This window comes from Crotalus tigris, unplaced genomic scaffold (assembly GCF_016545835.1).
Source record: "Crotalus tigris isolate CLP2741 ecotype Arizona unplaced genomic scaffold, ASM1654583v1 scf7180000023617.9722795, whole genome shotgun sequence".
Taxonomy (NCBI): domain Eukaryota; kingdom Metazoa; phylum Chordata; class Lepidosauria; order Squamata; family Viperidae; genus Crotalus; species Crotalus tigris.
Window position 1 is genome coordinate 4,291,694 of NW_024100081.1, and position 12,351 is coordinate 4,304,044.

Below are 12,351 nucleotides of genomic sequence, written 5' to 3' on the forward strand. Positions count from 1 at the left end.
TTGCTGTTGGCACTGCCATTACCTTGCAGTGCTAGACAAGGCTCACATGTTATCAGTCATTCCCTCCTGCTTCACTCCAGTGTTTTGTTGGATATGGTTTAGTGCTCTTCCAGAAGAATGCTATATGTATTCAGAAATAATGGAATCAACACTAGCATGAATAACCTCCAGGTCTGAAATGTGATGGTAAGACAACTTGACTGATCACTGAATACATTCCATGCACCAACATACAATCACCCAGTTCTGACTTACATATTTTAGGCAGATTGATTGTTGCTTTCTACTAGTAGGTGACACTCAGAGGGAGAGAAAGCAAAGCCAATACAAGCCACCAATTGATTTCCTTTGGTTTCACATTAAAATGGTCAGGACAGCATCAATTGCTGGCCTTGTGAGTGTGTTAGGACAAGGTATGGCAACTGGTACCGAATTTAATCCTGACACGCTCTTCTCCTGGCTTATGGTTTGGGAGATGGCATTGCAATGTGAGCCTGGAGATTTGTGGAAACCAATTACATAAAATATGACTTTTTATTTGTGTGTGATTCTAGACAATTGCTTATTTAGTAATCCATGGTTAAGTAAGTTATGGCTTAGGGCAGGGGTCCTCAACCTTGGCAACTTTAAGACTTGTGGACTTCAAGTCCACAATATAATGCTTAAGGCAGTGATGGCGAACCTTTTAGAGACCGAGTGCCAAAAAACTGGCCCCGCCCCCATTCTACTCCTTGCCTCGCCCCTGCTCCATCCCTCACCCCCTGCCCCGCCTGCCTGTAGGACCACTCACCGCCTCCAAGGCCTGCCGCAGATCGCCCAGGCAGCCCAGCAGTGCCATGGCCACACCCTCTGCCTGCCCACCGCAGGATCAACTGTGCGCGATGGGGCGTGAGAACAGAGTCTTGACTACGCTGCCTGGCTGCCATGTCCTTGGCTGTGCTGCTTCGCATGGGCCACGCTTGGAGGCGACTCTCCTCCAGGGGGGTTACTGGTGAGGGGGTCGTGGGGGAGGCAAGGCTGGGGCAACGGGATGTGTGCCCACAGAGAGGACTCCGAGTGCCACCTCTGGCTTAGGGCATTATATGAACTAGGTTCTGCTGGATTTAAAGGTGACAGTTTTTTTATTGTACATATCACATCCCATTTTCTGCACATCGGTTAAAATGAAACAATATATGAAACAATATAAAAACTACCAGTATTTAAGAAACAATTACAGTAGGACATCCTCTGCCACTTAGTATTATATTTTTGGAGAGCCATACAAGAATTATTGGGCTTCTAGTAATTCCTTGCTGAGAGTTTATTGAACATCACAGCTGTATTTCAAAGCTTCTTTAAAGCACACTGAACAAAATACAATAAATGCTTTCTCTGTCTCATGTGCACAATCCATTTGATTTCTTATGTTGTGATTGTTGTATGCATTACTTGACAATTGTGCCTGTAGGGTTATTCCAGGAGTATGCTCATTCTTTCAGTTTAATATGAGAAACAGTACCGAGATTTTTAAACACATTTCTTCAAAGGGTTATTTAATGGACCATTGTCACTTATTTACTTTTTAGTGGTAGATTTTTTTTTTCTTTCTGTGGAACATAAAGGAAGCTCACAAACACAGGTCTCAATTTTATAAGAACCCCTTTTTATTATTGTTCAATCATTGAAAATTTCCCAGTCTTTTCACAGTGTTAGAAACAGAGTTGGCCCCTTTCAAAATAAAGTTACTTAATTTTAGTAATATTGTTATGGAAGAAAAGTGTGGATGATATATAACAAAGTTATAGTTATATAAATCAGTGCTTCTCTAAGGACTTTTTCAGTGCTGTTTAGGAGTAAAAACGACTATTAAAAGAGTCTCCATTCATAAAAAAAAGAACTTTGATTCAGATAAGGGGACAGATGACTTTTATCAATTCATCCTTATTAGCAACTTCCCTCCACATATCACATATGGTACGATGGATACCTCACAATCTCCTACAGCAAATCAGAATTACAAAATGGAAAGGAACTGGAAAACTACAGTATTAATATGCTTCAGGAGGAACCCCATACACAGATTCTTGAGAAGTTCTTATTTTCAGGAATACATGGGTGAGTGAAAACTTTCAATAAGCTTATGTGGAAATGTACAGGTAACCCTTGACTTATTTGAGCCTAAAATTTCTGTTGTTAAGTGAGACAGCTGTTAAATGAGTTTTGCCCCATTTTATGAACTTTCTTGCCACAGTTGTTAAGTGAATCATTGCAGTTGTTAAGTTAGTAACACAGTTGTTAAATGAATCTGGTTTCTCCATTGACTTTGTCAGAAGGTCGCAAAAGGGATCACATGATTGTGAGACACTGCAAATGTCATAAATATGAGTCAGTTGCCAAACATCTGAATATTGATCACGTGACCATGGGGATGAAGCAATGGTCATCAGGCTGAAAACTGATCATGGGTCACTTTTTTCAGTAGCACTGTAACTTTGAACAGTCAGTAAATGAACTGTGGTAAGTCAAGGACTAATTATACTGTATTTTCCTAGCATAATCATTGCTTTTTATGCCTGTGCTAGGCTAAGATCACATTTTTCTGTTCTGGTTTCTGTTTTATAAATAATTCTCAGGATAATGTTTATGATATTGAACATTATAGTTATCATTATGAACATTATCATTGTTCATGATCATGATATGTTCATGATAAATCTTACTATCAGTAAGGTTTACAGGTACTACTTGACTCACAACCATTCATATAGTGACTGTTCAAAGTTACAACAACGCTGAAAAAAATGGCTTACGATCAAGTTTTCACAATTATGACTGTTTCAGCATCCCCATGGTCACATGAGCAAAATTCAGATGCATGACTGCTGGCATCTATTTATGACTGTTGCACTGTCTGGGTATCATGTGATCACCATTTGTAACTTTCCCAGTTGGCTTCCAACAAGCAAGTCAATGATGGAAACTAGATTCACCTAAAAACCACATGATTCACTTAACAATTACAATGATTCATTTAACAACTGTGCCAAAAAGGGTCATAAAATGGAGTGTAACTCACAACAACTATCTGCTTAGCAACAGAAAGTTTGGGTTCCATTGCAGTTGTAAGTCGAGGACTACCTGTATTTAGGGAATTCTGTCTGAACTGAATTTTGCTGCCTGGAAATCCTACATGACGCTTCATCTTGCTAAACTCAATAAGTGATTTGTCAGCAAAATAAATAAAAACTGGCCTTTCATTAATTTTACTTTTCCTCTTAGTTATCAGTTTTGATATCTATGATTTACTTAGAAAAGGTACTGGACATTCTGTATGAGAAACAAATACTTATATTTACGGTATGGAAGCTAGCTCAGTAATCCAAATGTATTTATCTGTTGGAAATATGAAGACCTATATCAATGATCCAAAAACAGAAATACAAAAATGTGTGCTTTTAAAAAATAATCAGAGTTCCTGTTTTTTCTTCAGAATGAGTTGCCTCACAAGTTCGATCACATAAGGTTTTATTTCTTCAACAGTGACAGCAGAGTCCCAAGCATTTACCACTTTCCCATCTGAGTCTACCAGATATTTCCAGAAGTTCCAAGTTGGCTCTTCTCCAGTGGATTCTACATAAAAATATATATATATATCAGAGATGTGATATCATAATACCCTAATTTTGTATATTTCCAATCTTAAAAGACATGTAAGATTAAAGAAGAAATTTGATTATCCAAAGCAAAATCAAATAATATAAAAACAAAGATTAACCCAGATCTTAGAATTTGGTATGGAAGAAAAAAGTGCTCAACTAAATAAGCATCTAATGCAGTGGTTTTCAACCTTTCTAATGTCGTGACCCCATAATACAGTTCCCCATGTTGTGGTGACCCCCAATCAGTTATACATCACTGGGTGCCAGGGGCACGGCCAAAGAAAAGGGGGGAAAATGGCGGACAGCCTTGTTTGGCGACCCCCGTGAAATGGTCGTTCGACCCCAAATGGGGTCCCAACCCACAGGTTGAGAACCACTGATCTAATGGAACATTTCAGCAAAAAGAACCTTACAATTGCATTGATCATTCATTTATGTATTTTATTAATTAAAATCATTTTGTTTCCAATTGGTGACTGTTAGATGTATTGGATTACAATTTCCATCACCACTAGCCAACATGACCAATAATAAGCAAGTTTTTCTTTCATCCCTTATTCCTTTTCCTTTTCTCTGTCTCCTCTGCACCTCAATTTTTAGTTCTCTTTGTTCCCTTCTCTCCCTCTCCCTCCCTCTCTCTCTCTCTCTCTTTCTCTCTCTCTTTCTCTTATATTGAAGCAATAGCAAATACTTTTAAAAAGATTTGTGCCTGCTATATTTTTTTTCAAGGTACATTATGTTGAGTTACTTGCAATTCAGGAATAGGGTAGTATGAGATAAAGTATAAGACAACTAAATTTTGCTGAAATGCTATTAACTCTATTGATTTCCTGAGATGTAGGAGAAAAATTGAACATAGTAACCAAAAAAAAAATGAAATCAATTTATTTTACTATATAAACTTAAAAGAAGCAAAGAAATTATTGTTGAATTCATAGTAATCTTCCTTGAATCTCTCAAAAGAAGGCTATCACTGATAGCTATCATAAAATGTCTACAGTTTTTAGGGAATAACAATAAAATTAGTATTTGCAGCTGATTCAATCTATTTTAATACTCACCAATTAAATATTTAAAGGCTGGATTTGCCCCAATGCCCTTTACTGCTATCTTGCTGAACATAGGAAAGGTAACGCTGTATGTTTGTCTGACAAAACTCTCAATTTCATTATTACTATTGGGTTCTTGCTGTCCAAACTGATTGCAGGGAAATGCTAGCACATTAAAATGATAGGGACCAAGCTCTCTCTGCAGCTGTTGTAAGGCTTTGTAGTGACTGTCGGTATACCCACATTCACTTGCAACATTGACAACTAGTGATACCTAATGGAAGAAATAAAAAAAATACAAGTTATAACACATTCTGTTTTCTATTTTCAAAAGTATAGCATGCTTTACTTCCTATACATCCCATTTTCAGAAATAGAGCATCTTGAGGAAAATAATATTTTGCTTTTAGACTTCAGTTATGCATGAATAGACAGTAAATGCAATGGTCAAGGCATCAGCTAGAAACCAGGAAACCGTGACTTTTAGTCCCATCTTAGGCACAAAGCCAGCTGGGTGACCTTGGGCCAGTCACTTTCTCTCAAGGAGACAATGGCAAACCACTTCTGAAAAACCTTGCCAGGAAAACTGCAGGAACTTGTCCAGGAAGTCTCAGATACAATTGAACACAAGAAAAAATAATAACACAGACATGCTGGTTAACTAAATCCTTTTGAGACGCGTGACAATTTGAAATTAGGTATGTTTGCAGTTATTCTTCCCCCTCTCTTCACTAATGGAACACATTAGCCATTGTTCTGTGGACGAATGTCTTATAAAATGTGCACTTATCTGGTAAACCTTACACTGTACAATCCAGCTTTATTCTTGAAGTTAAGCTGAGGATACCTGTATGGAAATCAGAGGCATTGGTGGAGGAGAGATAAAAAATTACTGCCTTGCCTCCTTGAATGGGTGTGTGATATAGATACATATATGCATATGAGGAGCAGGTTTTTTACATGCTTGTGATTGTCATCATGCCATTTTTATTTTTTTTTATCCTTCAGGATGCCCATGATTTGTATTTGCTTGTAATCACATTTTGGTGAGTTGGTGAATCTTTAAATAAATATTTTTTAATAAGACAACAATTAAAAATAGTTGCAAATTGTTCAAAATTCCATAGATAATAGGTAGGTAATAAAGAATCATATCTGAGTAGATATTAACAGAATAACAGAGTTGGAAGGGACTTTGGAAGTCTTCTAGTCCAATCTTCCTTGCTCAAGCAGGAAACACTATATCATTTCAGACAAATGGTTGTCCAATCTGTTCTTAAAAATCTCCAGTGTTGCAACATCCCCAACTTCTGGAAGCAACTCATTCTACTAGTTAATTGTTGAAATCTCTCCTTATTCTAGGTTGGTTCTCTCCTTGATTAATTTCCATTCATTGCTTCTTGTCGTGCCTTCAGGTACTTTGGAGAATAGATTGACCCCTCTCTTCCTTATGGCAGCCCCTCAGATATTGGAACACTGCTATTATGTCACCCCTATAATTTGTATGCCACTGCAATCCATAAAATGAAACATGGATTTTCCATGTACAAAGAGAATTATTTTAAAAAGCCATTCAGCTACATAATCCACTAGGACTGTGACCTTTAAAAAAATCTCTCTCTCTCTCTCTCTCTCTCTCTCTCTCTCTCTCTCTCTCTCTCTCTCTCTCTCTCTCTCTTTTCACATTATATATACTGTATACCCATCAGGAACTCAAGGCACTATCCTTTGCCCCCACAAAACAACCCTGCCTAGTATTCTGAGACATGAGAAAAATTGAAAGAAGATCTCAGAGGTTTGAAAGGAAGAATAGGGAAAACATTCAAAAGAATAGAAAGATTGATTCCAGGAAAATTTCTTTTGTACCAAAGGAAGAGTAACAAGTACTGTCAGCCATAACTGCCATATTTACTGGTTTTTTTTTTAAGTCTGTATAAACAACTGCGCTTAAATTCTAATTATGTAATCAAATTTGCAGGTAGGTGAATATTTAACTTTGTATAATGTAAAGGTTGTATCAATTTCTGTTCACTTTAAGGTTTTATTGAAACATAATTTCATCAGGGGATGACTACATTTTTGCATATAACTGCATTGTGCAATTAATTACCTGTGATTAATTTCATATGCCATTTTGGAGTAAATTATATGAGGTAACAGAAGTGGTCATAGAAGTTGTGGGTGGGGACAGAATATTTTCTATGCTAAAATCATAAGTTTTTCACTGCACTTTTCTAAATGGCCATTGAAGCTCTTAACTTCTAATCTAACTAGAGATAATACCAAAACTAACAACAGTAATAACAACTTTATTTACAGTCAGACACAAAATAAGTAAATAAGGATTCTATTTTGCCATTAATCGTCTATATGTGAATGGCCTTAATATATCAAATAACAATCTTCTCCAGCCATCTGTTCTTCAGATATATTGTTGTAGTCATTTCTCAGATGGCCAGAGGAAAACCACCTGATGTCAGTTTTGGCCATTAGCAAAGACAAAAATCAGGCATTTTGCTCAAAAAAGATGGCTGTCCAGTAAGTAGCAGCTTTTGGGTCAGAGAAAGGTTGAATTCACTGAGTCATTGAATTTTATGTAATTGTTTTAGATAAAATAGTTGGAATTCTTCTCTACAAGAAAGCTTCCCTACAAGAAAGATTCCTTAGCATAAGTTCCTGAATTCCTATGTGCCATTGAATTGTTCCCAATTCAGCATGCCAGGGATAACTCTGCCATTTACAGGTAGTCCTCAATTTACAATAGTTCACTTGGTGATCATTCAAAGTTAAAAAGGCACTGAAAAAAGTGACTTATGACCTTTTTTCACAGAATCCCCGTAGTCACATGATCAAAATTCAGATGCTTGACAACTGACTCATACTTATGACGGTTGCAGTGTCCCGGAGTCATGTGATCCCATTTTGCAATGTTCTGACAAGCAAAGTCAAAGGGGGAAGCCAGATTCACTTAACAGGGTTACTAATTTAACAACTGCAGTGATTCACTTAACAGTTGTGGCAAGAAAAGTCATAAAATGGAACAAAATTCACTTAACAAATGTTTCACTTAGCAACAGGAATGTTGGGTTCAATTGTGGTCATTAAATCAAGGACTATCTGGATTAGGACTACAATTCCCAGGATTTTTAGTCAGCTGCTGTATTGAGTTGGATTTTCTGGGGACAGAGTGGCTGCTTATTTGGAAAGCAACATTATAGGAAGGTTGCTGTATGGCTAACCAGAACTTGTAAAGGACCAGCGATAGTACTGGATGATAAAATATGGAAAATCTATGCTTTGATAAGCCATCAAATAAATTGTGAATGTAGAATTGCCTCCATATTTTAATTCCTTTTTTCAATCTGAGAAAGCCAACAACTGCACTGAGTAGAAATAATGGGATTTGTCATCCCATTATTCCTTGAGAATACTAGATTGTAGAGGGCTTAGCCCTTAAATGTAAGATAACAGTTGAGAATGAAACTATTGTCAATACATTATGTGTAACCCCTGAAAACTGAAAGTGAATCACGTTTGCCATCTAGTGGACACTGTAACTCCTCCTGCATTTTACTTCCAACATCTTGGAAGTATGCATTAAATGTGTGCATCAAAAAAAGTTGAAAATGAAACAAAATACTGTAAGAATAGCTTCTGGAGAGATGGGGAGCATGTAAGATAGATGATAGATAGACAAGATAGATAGATAAATATTTAAGTATTATATATGCGTAGCAATGAATTCCCTACATTTAATGTGTGATCAGAATTTATCTATTTATTTGCTTGTCAACTCTAGTTGGCAAAGATATTCTCCTCCTATTTTCCCACAACCACCCTGTGAGATGAGTTGGGCTGAGAGAGACTGACTAGGTCAAGGGTAGGCAACCTTGGCTCTTTTATGACTCATGGACTTCAACTCCCAGAATTTCTGGCTCAGGAATTCTGAGAGTTGAAGTCCACAAATCATAAAAGAGCCAAGATTGCCTACCCCTGGACTAGACCAAGGTCACCAAGCTTCCTTTCATGGCCAAGGCGAGGTTTGAATTCACAGTCTCTTGCTTTTTAGCTTGATGCCTTAACCACTAGACCATTGACCATATTACGAAGCATTCAGATCACTTGAAGTATTTCTGTAGATCTATGATAAAACTGGAAGAAATTATCAGGGCATATAATATTGGAAAATATATTAGCTGCTATCATAAAAAGGACAAGATATGGAATGCTATCTGGGAAGTAGCTGTGCAATTATACACACACAAGACACACACATTTTAAGCATACTTTAAAATATTTATTTTTATTTTTCACATTGTTTTTTGAATTGCTGAGCTCCTTCAGAGAAGGACTCTGGGTATTGCTACTTTCATTATGCAATTTCTGATTTTACAAGTGACTTTATGAGAAGCTGACAATTTTAAGCATAATTTTTGTATTTCTTCTTTCTTTCTACAAAATCTATTACGGAAGAAAAGATGGAATAACTATAGCAATGCTAAGAAGCCTCTTTCTGGGATTAGTCAAGTATTTAGCAATTCAGTGGGTAACTTATAATTCTTGTGAGGCTAAAAGTAAGGATTGACTGTGTTAATGCTACTTTGCACTCTTTAAAGCAGAGTTCCCTAACGTTTCCAGCTTTGCGGATTGATGGGGGGGTAGGGGAAGAGGGGATGGTTCCATGCAAGTGGCCGGCAAGCATCCCCGTGCGCGAACAGCTCCATTTGTGCAAGTGGCGTGCCTGCGTGCCTGCCCACGCCAATGGACCCCCTGGCTTGCCTGCTGCTCATGCAAGTGAGAATGTACATGTCCGCGTGCCCATGCTGGCCATTTCCGCAGCCTGGTTGCAATCCCCTCATGGCCCATAGGTTGGAGAACCTTGCTTTAGAGGAAATATATGATATAACAAATTCATTAAAAGTGTTTATAAATGTTATCCTCTTGGACAATGAGAAATGTAAAGAGTATATTGGTATAAACTAAGTATTCTAAAGAAGTCTATTAAAGTACATGTAACCTTCTTTGTTAATAATGAAAATACTGAAGTGGTAGATAGCTTCTGTCTTTTAGGATCAACTATCAACAGTAAACAAACCAGCAGTCAAGAACTATACTACAGACTAGTGCCAAGTAGAGGAGCAGTGAAGACTTTGGAAAAGATATTCAGATGTCAAAGATTAGAATGGTGCAGTCAATGGTTTTCCTTTTGGCAGTATGGAAGAACAAGTTGGACAACTAGTTTTATATCAGAGCATCAAAGTTTTATATCTGTTTGCATCTAAGTCTGGATAAAGGGTTTTTATTTGTAGATTGCCAAGATATAGTACATTAATATTCTTTCTGTGAATTCTTCAATTAGTACCCAAAAGTATCTCATTGTCTCTATTTTTTTCTCCATAGGAACTTAATGTGTGTGCATGTGTGTGTGTATGTGTAAGAGAGAGGAAGGAAGGAAGGAAGGAAGGAAGGAAGGAAGGAAGGAAGGAAGGAAGGAAGGAAGGAAGGACAGAGAACATCCTGATTTGATTTATATATATATATATTTGGGTATGCATTAATATCAGAGGAAAATAAAGGCAGGAAGTAAAGATGGTAACAACTACTTTTATCCTCAATCCATTCAAAAATCCATTTTAATAAGTTACACTAGGGTTTCTATGCACTGTTGTAATTAATTAAATTCTTAATTAGGTCTCAATTTAAAATTAAAATTAAGACCTTGAAATATCTATTTACCTATCTGGTTTCAGATTTTAAATAAAGATATTATCATCATCACCAATATATATCAGTAATTAAAGCCTCAGCAAGCAGTAATAAATTTTAATGTAGATCAGTATACATTATGGTAAATAATCTATATAGGATTATTTTACTTATCTCCCTGCATCTGGAACTATGCTTCTCTGTGCAATTCATTACAAGTGATGCCACTTCAAAGGAAGTATTTGTATTTTCCATGTTACTCCTAAATCTCTAACTAGAAGTTCAGTATGGTTTTATATGGAATATAGAAGGAAAAATAGTTTTCAGGCAGGAGGTTTTATCTCAGATGCTTTTTAATAATTATATGTATCAAACACGTTTCTTACCTGCTATATGATAAAAAAAACCTCTGAACCTTTAGCTAAATTCACATCTCTAGAAAGAGAGCATTAAGTTCAATTTCTGAGTTCTAAAACATTCATTCTAAATTATTTACTTTACCTGGATTTCCTTCAGATTAACTTTCTACATGACAGAAACATGCAGTGTTAAAACTCAAGTGAATTTTAGTATTTTATTATCTTTTTTTTTTTTAAAGGAATCCGATTCCGATGTTGGAGCTGTCTTTATAAGATGATACCTACTCTGTCTCCCTCCATCCCGGTTAATCAATTGTTTGTTTTGTATTAAAGAGAGCGAATGGTTTGCAGGGTCGTTCGGTAAATCATTTAAAAAAACAAAAAACTCCACGCCTTTATCTCGCCTATATAGAAACATGCTCAAATGTAAGCGGGGAGTTCAGCCCGCCTGCCACGTAGATGCGGAATCGCCTGTTCACGAAAAGTAGAGGGAGACAAACTCCACGAACACGGACAGAAGAAGAAAAGGGGAAAGGTCCGACTGTAAACTTTTTAATAGAGTTTTACAGAACCGTAGACGCAAAGGCGCAGACAACCGGGAGCCCCATCGGGACACCCACCCCGCAAACCCTCCCAGCCAGATCGGTGCGCCTTCTCCTTTTCCCCGCCCGTCATGCAGGCATGCCGAGATGACTTGCTGGTTAGTTGGTGCAGCAGAGGTGGCTCTCCTTCGCAGACTTACCGAGCCTCGGTATTTGTCCAGGGAGACTAGTTTACCCCTGATGTTGACCACTTTAAACGAGTAAAAATTGTCCTCGTTTTGTTCGGTGGCCGAAAAGGCCAAGAACAGCAGGGCTCCTATGACCATCAGCATGGCTAGAAGAATAAGAAAAAATTTAGGAAAGGAAGAACCAATTTTAGGTTCCGCACTGTCCTCGGGATCTAACATACTGCACAGCTTTCTACTGACGTCCTCGTTACCGCAAAGCATTGCGGGAAGGAAGCTACGGCTGGAATGAAGGAACGAATAAAGGTAACGGATTCATCTTCTTGAACGAGAAGTTCGTCTTTCAAGTTCGTTCTTGTTGTAAAGGAAAAATCCAAAATTCATAGCAAAGCATTTCTTTCACAACACCATTTGATAATGTGTGAAGTGCAAGCAGTTGAGTTTTCAGAACTCTTTACTGAACAAGAGTGTTGAACAAAGATGGGGAGGTTCCTTAGAAACTTTGCTTTATGATTTTCAGCTAAATTGATACAAACCATGATCTGCGAAACCATGATTTATCATCCTGCGACAGTAGTCTTATACTTTCAAATACTAGGTGCCTGTCTTGAGGTTAACTGTTAAACATATGCAGTTAATTTTAACCATTAAGGATTAATATTAATAAGAAATAAAAGAAATGGAATATCTCTGCTACTTGATCAGTTCATAAATTCACATCAGTCTGCAGGTTCAGAATAGGCTTAACAAAAGCAAAACGTTTAGCTATATTTAGAAAAGATCCATTGCAATGTATTGGATATTAATTAATACATGCCTATTTATTGCAGTGTATGTCTAACTTTAAATCCAGCCTAGCAAAACTACAG

General features: G+C 37.2%; 1 protein-coding gene across 1 annotated transcript; it reads right to left on the reverse strand.

The window, feature by feature from the left end:
* Nucleotides 1–2,286: 2,286 nt before the first annotated feature.
* Nucleotides 2,287–11,750, reverse strand: GPX7 (glutathione peroxidase 7). Its single transcript, XM_039320005.1, has 3 exons — nt 11,498–11,750; nt 4,703–4,964; nt 2,287–3,612 (listed from the first exon to the last, which is right to left on the reverse strand). Exons 1-3 carry the CDS (start codon nt 11,744–11,746, stop codon nt 3,449–3,451), a joined length of 675 nt encoding a protein of 224 aa, XP_039175939.1. The 5' UTR covers nt 11,747–11,750; the 3' UTR covers nt 2,287–3,448.
* Nucleotides 11,751–12,351: the final 601 nt, after the last annotated feature.

What these genes read in the sequence shown, in the direction of transcription:
- GPX7 (XM_039320005.1), bottom strand. Translation starts at nt 11,746, where the DNA reads ATGCTTTGCGGTAACGAGGACGTCAGTAGAAAGCTGTGCAGTATGTTA. An exon ending in TGGACAAATACCGAGGCTCG is followed by an intron (nt 4,965 to 11,497) that starts GTAAGTCTGCGA and finishes TTCTTCCATTAG; the next exon opens with GTATCACTAGTTGTCAATGT. An exon ending in AGCCTTTAAATATTTAATTG is followed by an intron (nt 3,613 to 4,702) that starts GTGAGTATTAAA and finishes ATTTTTATGTAG; the next exon opens with AATCCACTGGAGAAGAGCCA.